Source organism: Thalassophryne amazonica, chromosome 11, assembly GCF_902500255.1.
Source record: "Thalassophryne amazonica chromosome 11, fThaAma1.1, whole genome shotgun sequence".
NCBI classification, from domain to species: domain Eukaryota; kingdom Metazoa; phylum Chordata; class Actinopteri; order Batrachoidiformes; family Batrachoididae; genus Thalassophryne; species Thalassophryne amazonica.
The window spans coordinates 58843004-58858412 of record NC_047113.1 but is presented as its reverse complement, the minus strand read 5'-3'; the positions used below and the strand labels follow the sequence as shown (position 1 = coordinate 58858412).

Sequence of the window (15409 nt, the reverse complement as noted above, 5' to 3'; positions counted from 1 at the left end):
CTGTTTTGTTTAAGAATGTTTAATTTTCACTGTTGCTGCACTTTGTGTCAAATCATAGTCATATCGTATATCATATTGATATGACAATATTGCGATATGATAATTTGGCCATATTGTACAGCCCTATTTACTAAAAAAAGTCTTAAGGACCTAAATGACATGGGGAGATGCTGAAGAATTTCGCTCGTCATGTCCGCGACATAATAATAATAACAGTATTTTTGACATTTAAGGCATCGTAAGACATTTTTCTACTTATGATAAAGCTTTTATGTTAATGCAGCGTTTTCTTTATGCTTTTATCTTGATAAGCGCTACATGGATATGCATGGGATTGTTTTGTCTTCCTGCACTACCCTAATGATTTATGGCAAATTACCAAAAATTACTCTGATTGGGATTTTCTTTTAATCGATTTTTTAACTCTTTGAGTTATTCTGTAAAAAACAAATAAGGACTCCGATAACAAACGTAAACGACATTAAAAACAAATCTTCCTCTGATTTTTAGCGAATTAGCACGATTTTTATTTTGAAAGCCGAACGGAAGTACGCCGTCTTATGTTGCAGCCGCTTGCTGCTGCAGTTGGATGGATGAGGTGAGCTTGCCTGTGTCGAGTCTCCTGGATGATGGCTGCTTTCGGGATTCTAAGTTATGAACACCGGCCACTAAAGCGGCCCAGGCTCGGTCCTCCGGATGTCTATCCTCAAGATCCAAAGCAGAAAGAAGTAAGGTTATAGAATATGAAACTCGAAAGGCTAGAAGTTATTGTTGACAAGTGTATTTTTTTCAGACAAATAGCTGTGTGCGCTAACAGCAGCTAGCCTGTTTAGCCGATTTGGGCCTCGCAATAACAATGAAGCGCTCATCGCTAAGCTAGCTGTCAGTTTGTTCGCCAGCTGGCAAAACAGCCGCTTAGTTCGACACCACTTTGATATAAGTGCAACCATTTCTTTTAGGAAAGAGAAGTGATATATTTTGTCTGTATGATGTGTTCAGGTCCACGTCAAAATAAAAGTGCGTAACTTGTGAATAAAATAAAAGAATAATAACACATTGGTTAGGTTGATTTTTTTTTTTTTTTTTTTTTTTTTTATTCTAACCTTATCGGAACCTGCATATCGAACGTTTAGGTTACGATTGGCAAATTTATCTTTTATCTTACCTGCAGTCCTAATCAAAATTACTGGCAACCCTGAATTTCAAGGACATCATTCACTATATCTTCTGAAATAAATGCAAATGAACAGATTGTTTAATTTGAACATTTTATTAAATGTTCTAATTAAACAGAGTTACTGAACAAAAGGAAATCAAGAGCCAAAGTTGCATTGCCAAACCCGATCTTGAAGCTATGAACGTTCTAATCTGTATTAGGAAATTTGATCACAATTTGTGAATATCTTGTGGACTTCTCGCATACCCCAGATTTCAGATCTTCTATCACTTGGTGCCTAAAATTTTAATTGGAATGCGTCCAACATTCAACAAATACATTATATTATTGAGGTGACATGTATCAAGTTTAGCTTTGATATACATTGTCTTTGGTAAGCTATTGCTTACATAAGTATCAAAGACTCCCACCCCCTTCCCCTCTGTGCCCACAGTTACAATCAAAACATGTCCACCGTTGAGGTTATCCAAAGTCTTAGTGCTGTGAACTTGATGCTGTGTTCAAGATTATGATAAACTTAAAAAAAAAAAAAAATCAGCTTGGGAGTTTGAGTTCCGATCAACTCCGATCACACTCTGATTTGATCAACTCCGAAAACAATATGGATGCGGATGTCTGGTATGGCGTTTAGAGAGTAGATGCGTATTCGGCTCACTCAGCTGCATAATTAATTATTTTTGCCTTGCGATCCTTGCACTTTTTGTTTGGAATCCCATTTTTATTTTTATTTTTTGTATTTACCACCTGCAAAATGTCCAAGTCTAAATGTAAGTCCAAATGAGATAGTCTATAAGGTGAACTAAAAAAAAGTGGTAAGAAATTGATTTTTGTTCCCATGTCTGGGCACAACTTTTTAAATGCATTTTTATACAGACAAAATGGACTTATGGAATTTAGGTTAAAAGTTCTTCGCAGTATACCCTGCTGTTTTTTTTTTATCACAAGCCATAAATCTATATAGGTATAAAAAATAAAAAAAAATTTATGGTGCTAGTTTTCTTTTATTGATCAACATTCACTTTAGCAACACAAAATCTCTCACAAATTAACAATTATATACGATACAATGTACATGATATATAACATTTTAGACAAGTTTTGATGAATTATTGCAATGAAATGTGAATTTAGACCATGAAATCTTGCAAATTTGTGGAAAAACACTTCAACTAATATATTACACATGGTGAATTTTGACACACCTGCATACATACATAACATGTAAATGTCTCTAATCATCCCTTTAGCATATATAACTTGACCAAAAACTAGAACTACGTGGTCCAGTTCTAGCTGGTCAGCAATTTGAACACTTTGCTTCAGAATCATTGTTACAGTTGACATCTGTGTTGGTGAAGCCTTGGTGACTGGAAGATAATAAAGTGCTGACTTTTGGAGAATACACCTTGAAGCAATTTATGGAAACCTGTGCATCTTTCAGCATCATTGAACTTAACAGACATGTATGGTGGTTGAGTTTGCACAGCAGGCACGGTTCTGTCTCCAATGAAATACTTTTATGATGAGACAGATTCTGGGGTCCCTGTCTTTTTGACTGCTGATACAGTTCTAATTGGATGCCAGGGGGTTGTTTGAATGTGGAAACTCCCTTCTGTAGTGGTTGTCTTTTTGGGTTTAACTACTGTTCAGTGGCAGAACTTTGCAGCATAATTCTGTTAGTCTGGTGAGTAGTCCCACGACTTGACAGTGTCTCCTCTCTAAAGTCTATATTGTCCCATAGCTAGGGCTGCAAAACCTCTGTGTGTATACCAGTTTCTGTCAAAATTAGTTTCCATGTTCCATGTATTTTGTCATATAAACCTGCTAACTTTATATATATTAGAGCCCGACCGATATATCGGCCGGCCGATATTATCAGCAAATATAAGCCCTTTTCAAAGTACTCACTATCGGCCGAAATTTTGTAGATAGAATGCCGATAGAACACGCCTGCTTAAATGTGTTCATCACCGGCCTCTGTAGATCGCCGTCACACTGCCAGTCCTATCGTCTGTTTGATTTGCACCCAAAGGGACCAAGAATGAAGGGCAAATGTTTCAAGATTTGTTTAAAAACTTTGGAAGAGTTGAGTTTTTTTTTTTTTTTTGTGTAATGTTATTTATCTTTTCCATAATGCAAATTCGCACAGATTTTTTTGTACTACAACCCCTGGCAATAATTATGGAATCACCGGCCTCGGAGGATGTTCATTCAGTTGTTTAATTTTGTAGAAAAAAATCAGATCACAGACATGACACAAAACTAAAGTCATTTCAAATGGCAACTTTCTGGCTTTAAGAAACACTATAAGAAATCAGGAAAAAAAAATTGTGGCAGTCAGTAACGGTTACTTTTTTAGACCAAGCAGAGGGAAAAAAAATATGGAGTCACTCAATTCTGAGGAATAAATTATGGAATCACCCTGTAAATTTTCATCCCCAAAACTAACACCTTCATCAAATCAGATCTGCTTGTTAGTCTGCGTCTAAAAAGGAGTGATCGCACCTTGGAGAGCTGTTGCACCAAGTGGACTGACATGAATCATGGCTCCAACATGAGAGATGTCAATTGAAACAAAGGAGAGGATTATCAAACTCTTAAAAGAGGGTAAATCATCACGCAATGTTTCAAAAGATGTTGCTTGTTCACAGTCAGCTGTGTCTAAACTCTGGACCAAATACAAACAACATGGGAAGGTTGTTAAAGGCAAACATACCAAGTAAGACATCAAAACGTCAAGACAGAAAACTTAAAGCAATATGTCTCAAAAGTTGAAAATGCACAACAAAACAAATGAGGAACGAATGGGAGGAGACTGGAGTCAACGTCTGTGACCGAACTGTAAGAAACCGCCTAAAGGAAATGGGATTTACATACAGAAAAGCTAAACGAAAGCCATCATTAACACCTAAACTGAAAAAAACAAGGTTAGAATGGGCTAAGGAAAAGCAGTCGTGGACTGTGGATGACTGGACGAAAGTCATATTCAGTGATGAATCTCAAATCCGCATTGGGCAAGGTGATGATGCTGGAACTTTTGTTTGGTGCCATTCCAGTGAGATTTATAAAGATGACTGCCTGAAGAGAACATGTAAATTTCCACAGTCATTGATGATATGGGGCTGCATGTCAGGTAAAGGCACTGGGGAGATGGCTGTCATTACATCATCAATAAATGCACAAGTTTACGTTTATATTTTGGGCACTTTTCTTATCTCATCAATTGAAAGGATGTTTGGGGATGATGAAATCATTTTTCAAGATGATAATGCATGTTGCCAGAGAGCAAAAACTGTGAAAACATTCCTTGCAGAAAGACACATAGGGTCAATATCATGGCCTGCAAATAGTCTGGATCTCAATCCAATTGAAAATCTTTGGTGGAAGTTGAAGAAAATGGTCCATGACAAGGCTCCAACCTGCAAAGCTGATCTGGCAACAGCAATCAGAGAACGTTGGAGCCAGATTGATGAAGAGTACTGTTTGTCACTCATTAAGTCCATGCCTCAGAGACTGCAAGCTGTTATAAAAGCCAGAGGTGGTGCAACAAAATACTAGTGATGTGTTGGAGCGTTCTTTTGTTTTTCATGATTCCATAATTTTTTCCTCCGAATTGAGTGATTCCATATTTTTTCCCTCTGCTTGGTCTAAAAAAGTAATCGTTACTGACTGCCACAATTTTTTTTCCTGATTTCTTATAGTGTTTCTTAAAGCCAGAAAGTTGCCATTTGAAATGACTTTAGTTTTGTGTCATGTCTGTGATCTGCTTTTTTTCTACAAAATTAAACAACTGAATGAACATCCTCCGAGGCCGGTGATTCCATAATTTTGCCAGGGGTTGTAGATAGTTCTTTGTTACTGTTCTTGAAAATTGCACAAACATACGACATGGTCTTGTGAAAAGAATCTTATTTTACTGTTACAAATATGACCACATATATCAGGGTCCATGTTTTCTTGTTAAAATGTTCTACCAGCACTAAAACCAGCTTCTGCTTGCACTAAGGTTGTTTGAAAGTTTTTTGTTCTTGAAGGTTGCAGAATAGAAAAATAAAGGAGTGTTGTGAAAATAATGTTTCCTTAGTGTTTGTGTTTCTTTCCTCTCACAATTACTTGTCTGCAACTGAAAAAGTTTTTCTACCTGTAATATAACCTATATCTAAGTTGCAGCAACAGGAGGTACAAGATCAGATGTTTTTCACAACTCTTTAAGGATATGTATTTGCTAATTTCACACAGGTTTAATTCTTGATTGCACTTTTTGAACTTGAAAATTCTTCTCTGTTATAAAGTTAATCAATATGAGGACAAAGCTTCAGCTTTTAGCTCATACATTTTTTGTTAAGGGTCCAAAAAAGAACATTTTATTAATAAAAAAAAAGAATAATAATATTGGCTGATTTATGGATTATCAGCATTTTTTTCATCCAAATATCATTACCGGCATCGGCCTCAAAAAATCCATATCGGTTGGGCTCGTATATATATGTGTGTGTATATATATGTGTGTGTATATATGTGTGTGTATATGTATATGTGTGTGTATATGTATATGTGTGTGTATATGTATATGTGTGTGTATATGTGTATATATGTATGTATATATGTGTATATATATGTGTGTATATATATATATATATATATATAGTAAACCCAGAGAATATATTCACGAGAGTTTTAGGCACAATATACAAAGAGTTTAATGCCGTTGTCCGTGTGGAGCCTGATCAGAGCGTCTCAAATGCATTTCTCCTGTCGTGAACTTTTACCCATAATGCACCAGCACTGCCGAGGCATGGCCACAGTAAAACCTTCAAAATTAGTGCAATACTTTAAATTTAAAACATATAGCTGATATTTTCACTTTATAAAACTTTAGAAGTGACGTTAATTTAAATAACATGTCCAAAATTAGTTTGGTTAAAATTTTAACCATAAGTTAAAACTGTATGCTTCTGGATGACTTGGGTGATATTGCCGGTGAGTTAGTATGGTGTCAAGAGCAATTATCTTGTGACCAGTTCTCCTCTGACTGCAGAGGGTAGAGCGGTTTCTCCTGAAACCAGCTCTCCTCTGTTTACAGAGAATAGAACTGTTTATCTGCTACAAAACATTTAACAGATAAGCTCTAAAATCTTTGATATCATACTTAAATCTTTTTAACTGTTAAAGCTTTATTCACGCCGCCTCCAAAAACATGTTGGTGATCGGAAGATAATTGGTCCAGTGATGGTTTTCAAAGTTATCTGAAAAGCTAATCCTATAATTAAAACATTAGCTTTGATAATTAGCGGTTAGCAGATTAGCGGAACTGTGCCCACCAGTGTATGTGTGTGTGTGTGCAAATGCATCTCTCTCTCTTCTTCTGTGGCATTTAATAGCAGCCAGCATCTATTATTGCTGCCACCTTCTTCATCAGTCCATTATAGCAGTAGTCAATCAATCAATCAATCAATTTTTTTATATAGCGCCAAATCACAACAAACAGTTGCCCCAAGGCGCTTTATATTGTAAGGCAAGGCCATACAATAATTATGTAAAACCCCAACGGTCAAAACGACCCCCTGTGAGCAAGCACTTGGCTACAGTGGGAAGGAAAAACTCCCTTTTAACAGGAAGAAACCTCCAGCAGAACCAGGCTCAGGGAGGGGCAGTCTTCTGCTGGGACTGGTTGGGGCTGAGGGAGAGAACCAGGAAAAAGACATGCTGTGGAGGGGAGCAGAGATCGATCACTAATGATTAAATGCAGAGTGGTGCATACAGAGCAAAAAGAGAAAGAAACAGTGCATCATGGGAACCCCCCAGCAGTCTACATCTATAGCAGCATAACTAAGGGATGGTTCAGGGTCACCTGATCCAGCCCTAACTATAAGCTTTAGCAAAAAGGAAAGTTCTAAGCCTAATCTTAAAAGTAGAGAGGGTGTCTGTCTCCCTGATCTGAATTGGGAGCTGGTTCCACAGGAGAGGAGCCTGAAAGCTGAAGGCTCTGCCTCCCATTCTACTCTTACAAACCCTAGGAACTACAAGTAAGCCTGCAGTCTGAGAGCGAAGCGCTCTATTGGGGTGATATGGTACTACGAGGTCCCTAAGATAAGATGGGACCTGATTATTCAAAACCTTATAAGTAAGAAGAAGAATTTTAAATTCTATTCTAGAATTAACAGGAAGCCAATGAAGAGAGGCCAATATGGGTGAGATATGCTCTCTCCTTCTAGTCCCCGTCAGTACTCTAGCTGCAGCATTTTGAATTAACTGAAGGCTTTTTAGGGAACTTTTAGGACAACCTGATAATAATGATTACAATAGTCCAGCCTAGAGGAAATAAATGCATGAATTAGTTTTTCAGCATCACTCTGAGACAAGACCTTTCTGATTTTAGAGATATTGCGTAAATGCAAAAAAGCAGTCCTACATATTTGTTTAATATGCGCTTTGAATGACATATCCTGATCAAAATGACTCCAAGATTTCTCACAGTATTACTAGAGGTCAGGGTAATGCCATCCAGAGTAAGGATCTGGTTAGACACCATGTTTCTAAGATTTGTGGGGCCAAGTACAATAACTTCAGTTTTATCTGAGTTTAAAAGCAGGAAATTAGAGGTCATCCATGTCTTTATGTCTGTAAGACAATCCTGCAGTTTAGCTAATTGGTGTGTGTCCTCTGGCTTCATGGATAGATAAAGCTGGGTATCATCTGCGTAACAATGAAAATTTAAGCAATACCGTCTAATAATACTGCCTAAGGGAAGCATGTATAAAGTGAATAAAATTGGTCCTAGCACAGAACCTTGTGGAACTCCATAATTAACTTTAGTCTGTGAAGAAGATTCCCCATTTACATGAACAAATTGTAATCTATTAGACAAATATGATTCAAACCACCGCAGCGCAGTGCCTTTAATACCTATGGCATGCTCTAATCTCTGTAATAAATTTTATGGTCAACAGTATCAAAAGCAGCACTGAGGTCTAACAGAACAAGCACAGAGATGAGTCCACTGTCCGAGGCCATAAGAAGATCATTTGTAACCTTCACTAATGCTGTTTCTGTACTATGATGAATTCTAAAACCTGACTGAAACTCTTCAAATAGACCATTCCTCTGCAGATGATCAGTTAGCTGTTTTACAACTACCCTTTCAAGAATTTTTGAGAGAAAAGGAAGGTTGGCGATTGGCCTATAATTAGCTAAGATAGCTGGGTCAAGTGATGGCTTTTTAAGTAATGGTTTTAATTACTGCCACCTTAAAAGCCTGTGGTACATAGCCAACTAACAAAGATAGATTGATCATATTTAAGATCGAAGCATTAAATAATGGTAGGGCTTCCTTGAGCAGCCTGGTAGGAATGGGGTCTAATAAACATGTTGATGGTTTGGATGAAGTAACTAATGAAAATAACTCAGACAGAACAATCGGAGAGAAAGAGTCTAACCAAATACCGGCATCACTGAAAGCAGCCAAAGATAACGATACGTCTTTGGGATGGTTATGAGTAATTTTTTCTCTAATAGTTAAAATTTTGTTAGCAAAGAAAGTCATGAAGTCATTACTAGTTAAAGTTAATGGAATACTCAGCTCAATAGAGCTCTGACTCTTTGTCAGCCTGGCTACAGTGCTGAAAAGAAACCTGGGGTTGTTCTTATTTTCTTCAATTAGTGATGAGTAGAAAGATGTCCTAGCTTTACGGAGGGCTTTTTTATAGAGCAACAGACTCTTTTTCCAGGCTAAGTGAAGATCTTCTAAATTAGTGAGACGCCATTTCCTCTCCAACTTACGGGTTATCTGCTTTAAGCTACGAGTTTGTGAGTTATACCACGGAGTCAGACACTTCTGATTTAAAGCTCTGTTTTTCAGAGGAGCTACAGCATCCAAAGTTGTCTTCAATGAGGATGTAAAACTATTGACGAGATACTCTATCTCCCTTACAGAGTTTAGGTAGCTACTCTGCACTGTGTTGGTATATGGCATTAGAGAACATAAAGAAGGAATCATATCCTTAAACCTAGTTACAGCACTTTCTGAAAGACTTCTAGTGTAATGAAACTTATTCCCCACTGCTGGGTAGTCCATCAGAGTAAATGTAAATGTTATTAAGAAATGATCAGACAAAAGGGAGTTTTCAGGGAATACTGTTAAGTCTTCTATTTCCATACCATAAGTCAGAACAAGATCTAAGATATGATTAAAGTGGTGGGTGGACTCATTTACTTTTTGAGCAAAGCCAATAGAGTCTAATAATAGATTAAATGCAGTGTTGAGGCTGTCATTCTCAGCATCTGTGTGGATGTTAAAATCGCCCACTATAATTATCTGAGCTAAGCACTAAGTCAGACAAAAGGTCTGAAAATTCACAGAGAAACTCACAGTAACGACCAGGTGGACGATAGATAATAACAAATAAAACTGGTTTTTGGGACTTCCAATTTGGATGGACAAGACTAAGAGACAAGCTTTCAAATGAATTAAAGCTCTGTCTGGGTTTTTGATTAATTAATAAGCTGGAATGGAAGATTGCTGCTAATCCTCCGCCCCGGCCCGTGCTACGAGCATTCTGACAGTTAGTGTGACTCGGGGGTGTTGACTCATTTAAACTAACATATTCATCCTGCTGTAACCAGGTTTCTGTAAGGCAGAATAAATCAATATGTTGATCAATTATTATATCATTTACTAACAGGGACTTAGAAGAGAGAGACCTAATGTTTAACAGACCACATTTAACTGTTTTAGTCTGTGGTGCAGTTGAAGGTGCTATATTATTTTTTCTTTTTGAATTTTTATGCTTAAATAGATTTTGCTGGTTATTGGTAGTCTGGGAGCAGGCACCGTCTCTACGGGGATGGGGTAATGAGGGGATGGCAGGGGGAGAGAAGCTGCAGAGAGGTGTGTAAGACTACAACTCTGCTTCCTGGTCCCAACCCTGGATAGTCACGGTTTGGAGGATTTAAGAAAATTGGCCAGATTTCTAGAAATGAGAGCTGCTCCATCCAAAGTGGGATGGATGCCGTCTCTCCTAACAAGACCAGGTTTTCCCCAGAAGCTTTGCCAATTATCTATGAAGCCCACCTCATTTTTTGGACACCACTCAGACAGCCAGCAATTCAAGGAGAACATGCGGCTAAACATGTCACTCCCGGTCCGATTGGGGAGGGGCCCAGAGAAAACTACAGAGTCCGACATTGTTTTTGCAAAGTTACACACCGATGTAGTAAATCATCTTGATGAGTCCAGTGTCTTTCAAGTATTTAAAAGCTCAGTGCTTCCCCCTCTCACTTGGCCTTATGGCTAAAATACTACAAAAACTTCTTTCAGGCCTTAAAATTGATTTCCTTCAGTTTTTAACTCTTAATAGATAAACCATTCAAAAATTACATGATTTGTAAGATAAAATATTTTGAAGTAAAATTAAAGCATTGTGCTTGGTTATGATTTTTATTATTTATAATATAATGAGGCATTTGAAAGCACTGCATTCTGGTCATGGTATGTCAAAACACTTTATGAATGGAATGTAGCTGCTAACGTCAGCTGCTATGTTCATTGTTGTTACACAATGTTACATTGTTGGTATATAAATAAAATTGATTGATTGATTAAGATCTCAATTTAGCAAACTCAGAACACTGACTTTCCACACCAGTTTCCAGTTCAAAAATCTTACTCAACCATGCATTTTTTGGAGCATAATCTTGTGATTTCTTTCCTGCTGACATGTCATGAACACAGCATGTGTGCCAAGTTGTGTTGTGTTCACATGCAAAATAAAGTCAGACATATTATAACATGAAATGTATGAATCAAGGAATTATTTCAAAGTCATTTTTCCTGATAAATAAGTCATCACTATAGTTAATATTTCTCCAGTGTATGGACAATTAAGAAAGACCTTGTGTACTGTATTCTGCCATTGGTTGCTGCAGATAGTGTTGAGTGTGGTTAACTTCAATGGCTTGTGCCAAATGTAACTGGAAATGCACTTGTATAATTTGTGTTCGTTTTTTTTTTTTTTGTGATGGATGTTTTCTTTTGAGATTCTTGTGCACAGCAGTTATGCAGTGGTAGGTCATTTAGTTTAACAACACATCTGGAGCACTATTTGTTTAGGTCTCTTTAAAGAATTCCCCACTGTTTGGGTTCGGGTTCAGTCTTTTTAGATAATGTTTTTGGGTCACCTTGGGAACAATGAATGAATTTGTACATTGCAAATGCAAAGAGTGGGAAGGTGCAGCAAGTTAAGAGGTTGCGTTTCCAGTCAGTATCTCATTTGTTGAAAACAAAACTGTAAAGTCTGCTTTCAGATACACAGGAAGCCAGTGCACCAAGGCCAGAACTGAAGTTTTATGATGAAACTTTGTAGTCCTGGTTACAGCGCTTGCTGCCACATTTAGACTGTTTGTGATTATCTTGTCCTGTTTCCTCATGTCCATGACATGGTGGGATAATACAATCACATCTGAAGTGTTGCTGTAGTTCATCTTTAATAAGCCAGCATACATTCAATGGCAAAAATGTATGTACTTAATTTCAGGATGAATTGACTGCACTGAATGTGAAGCAAGGTTTCAACAACCAGCCAGCTGTGACTGGTGATGAACATGGCACTGCCAAATATGTCAACTTCAACCCTTCAAAGGTAATCAGTTACAAATCTTTAATCAGAGACTCTTCAGGATGGTGGTGTTTGTATTTTTGTGTATTTTCTTTTGTTTGATTGTTTGACATCAATTCTTCTTTTAATAGATCAGTTCAAATTTCAGCAGCATCATTGCTGAGAAGCTTCGTTACAACACATTTCCAGACACGGGGAAGCGTAAGCCACAGGTCAATCAGAAGGACAACTTCTGGCTTGTCACGGCACGGTCACAGAGCTCCATCAATAACTGGTTCACGGATTTAGCTGGAACTAAACCCCTAACACAGCTGGCAAAAAAGGTAAGAGCCTGGTTAAAGTCATAACAAGTATTCTTCGCTAACGGGAAGGGTACTCCTTAAGTTTCATCATATTTTTAAATATGGGCACACACCAATATAATTGGTGCATCATGGCTATCTTGCTTTTATTCTAAGGATAGCCTGATGACACAATATTTATGGTTCAGTCAGAGTACCCAAGTACTGGCCATCACCTAGTATGATTGCTAGTAATCAAATGCAGGCAAGAAATTACAAAGCAGTTACTTTGTGCATAGTTTATATTCATGTAGACTGGAAAAACATCAGGTTTTATGATACCAGGATTTCATCAAATATTCACTACCAGTCAAATGTTTGAACATTTTCTGATTCAATTGACTGGGAAAAGTGTGACTGGTACTGTACATATACACAGATACAGATAGGAGTATTTGCACATTTCTGGAGGAACTGAATTTAAGTGCCTCTTTGTTGTCTTTTTTCTCAAGTTTTGGAAATGTCAAAGTTAGCTAGTTTCCACAAAAAGACCACATTTGTACATCATTACTTGGGTGCTTACAGCTTTCTCACAGTATCAGCTTTAGTTCCAAGATTATTATTATATATAAAATAGATAGTTCGAATTTATTAAGCTGTTTTGTAAAATTTGTGGCCTGCAGTGGTTCATTTTCTGTCCGTTTTGCTGCTTTTGTCCGCTTGCTATATTTTGTTGTCCGAATAGGTTCCCATCTTTAGCAAAAAGGAAGAGGTATTTGGATACTTGGCCAAGTACTTGGTCCCTGTAATGCGGTCAGCATGGATGATCAAGATGACATGTGCATATCACGCAGCTATTACAGAAACTAAAGTCAAGAAGAGGCATGTGATTGATCCTTGTATAGGTAAGTATAACATTACAACCAGTGTTTTTTTTTTTGTGTGTGTGTGTGTGTGTGTGTGTGTGTGTGTGTGTGTGTGTGTGTGTGTGTGTGTGTGTGTGTGTGTGTTTTTTTTTATTATTTTGTTTCATGATTCTTTACACTTAAAGCTACAGTGTGTAGGATTATTTAAGGGTGTTCATCAGTACAAATGGAATATAGCATTTATTTAAAAATCTTGACTAGAGCGCCAAATTGGTTAGGGCCGGTGTCGCCGACTGAACGGTCCCCCCTAAAAATCGGTCTGCGCTGCCTTCACTGCGCATGCGTCATTTCGGACCACAGCAGCGTCATTTCTGAGCGCCGCCAACAATTCACACATTATCACCTTGTTTCTCCTTAAAACTGCACTATGGTCATTATCTATCTCAGCGACAGATATCTGAAGCTTTTGTACAACAATCATTTCCACATGAATTCAGCATTATTTCATAATTAAAGACAGAGGACAATCAGAGCCTACGTCATTTCAGAGTGTCAGTAATGACTCACCCGTTATCGCCTCGTTTTCTACTTAAAACTGACTTTAGAATGATTTAAGAGGTTTTACTTTGGTATCTGATGGTTAATAATCACATTATTCCATTTGATTGCTTTGGGTGAAGGGAGTCAGTCTCAGATGTGCTGCTGTGGTCCCAAATGACGCATGTGCAGTGAAGGCGGGGTGGACTAATTTTTTCTTTTTTGGGGGGGGGGGGGCGTTCGGTCTGCAACACCGGCACTGTTGAGCCCTTCATATCTACATGGCTGCAGGCCCCTTCATGGAGGCTGCCATGTTGATATATAATGCGATTCTCGCTCTCTCTCTCTCCCTCTGTCGCGCTCTCTGTGTCTGATCAAACAATGCACGCTGCGACTTTAAAATAAAAGCCTCGTCAGTGCATATCGGTGCAATCATCAAACGCCCTGATTGACCAGGTCTGATCAAACCTGAATACACGGTGTGACTCTTTAAAATAAAAGCCTCATTGTTGCATGTCAGTGTGCTCATCAGATGTCCTGATAGATCAGGTCTGATCAAATCAGCGGACCTGATCGGAGCAACCGGAGCTTTAAAAGTCTAGAGTCACAGTGCTTCATTCACAGCAGCCTTTACCACAGCCAGACTCAGCAGCATCTGTACACAATGAAAATGATCCACCAAGACAAAAAATAATAAAAATATTAATAATAATGATGTTAAATAACTGTTTCTGACATGCACCACATCTTGCAGTAGAGAATAGAGCGCACTTCCACAGAGGCAGAAAATAGCAGCTTTGACTACATAACTGTAAAAACCTCATGATACAGTCCACTGTTTTCCAAGTGCAGTGATGTGTTCTGCACAGCCGGCAGGAGGGAACTGGGTTTAAATAGCAGCAAGGACTACACGTGACTGTGTGCACACATTAAAAAGCGAACACACGCAGCTGCAAGCAGATCTACGAACACGGAAAATGGCTGAATACGCGTGCATTTTGGGCATATTTCAATGAAACACAACGCCACAATACGCAGTTCTATGAATATGCCAATGTGAAAGGGGCTTAAGTGGACCATTGAATGGTTCATATATTGTAGAACACCAACACCAAATATCCAACCCAAAGTCAAATTTTGCATGTTCTGTTGTTTTTGCACAATTGGTTTTGGCGGAGTGTCTCTAACAAATTTTATAAGATGTGCACAGCTTGGAAAACGCAGAAAAATATTTAGAGGTATATGAAGTGTCCATGAAACTACTAACAGGGACGTGTCCTTCCAACTGACTGATGGTCCTCGTAAAAATATTCCAGTGAAACAAATCCAAGGACAAAGTGCAACCTTGTACCATTTTGGCACTTTCTCTGTAACCAAACAAAGAGACTGTAGGGGAAAAACTGCCTTAACAGTCCACTCCAGACCTATGTTAAACTTAAACTTTAGTACTCTCAGAGGAGATATTTAAATTGACTATCACGTTCTCTGCATCATTCTTATTCTAAAATGTTATTCTCCAATTATGAGTATAAATTCTATCCATTTCTGAGCCCAACCTAATGAGTTTTACTTAACCAGTCTTATTACAAGGCAAAAAATATTTGAGTCCTATTTTCGGGGCATCAGCACTTTGAGAAGCGCTTGGTATTAATTCATCATCGCACTGGCTTCATGAGAGTGCCCAGGCTCGCCTGCTATTTTGGTGGACACGGGTGCTAAATGTACACAAGCTGGGTGATACAAATCGCTAATTGCCATGTATGTGTTGTCTATTTATTATCCTTTCAGTCAGTCATATTGGGTGTCTCATAGCTCTTCCATGACTGTGCCAATTGTGTGTGTGTGTGTGTGTGTGTGTGTGTGTGTGTGTGTGTGTGTGTGTGTGTGTGTGTGTGTGTGTGTGTGTGTGTGTGTGTGTGTGTGTGTGTGTGTGTG

General features: G+C 38.1%; 1 protein-coding gene across 3 annotated transcripts in view; it reads left to right on the top strand.

The window, feature by feature from the left end:
- Positions 1-582: 582 nt before the first annotated feature.
- Positions 583-15409, top strand: part of med12 (mediator complex subunit 12) — a 65978-nt gene continuing 51151 nt past the window's right edge. For all 3 annotated transcript variants that reach the window (XM_034181892.1, XM_034181891.1, XM_034181890.1), the window contains exons 1-4: positions 583-728; positions 11710-11814; positions 11922-12113; positions 12817-12976. In XM_034181892.1, coding sequence (XP_034037783.1) covers positions 627-728; positions 11710-11814; positions 11922-12113; positions 12817-12976 — 559 coding nt within the window. In that variant the 5' untranslated portion in view covers positions 583-626. The remainder of the gene's footprint in view (positions 729-11709; positions 11815-11921; positions 12114-12816; positions 12977-15409) is intronic.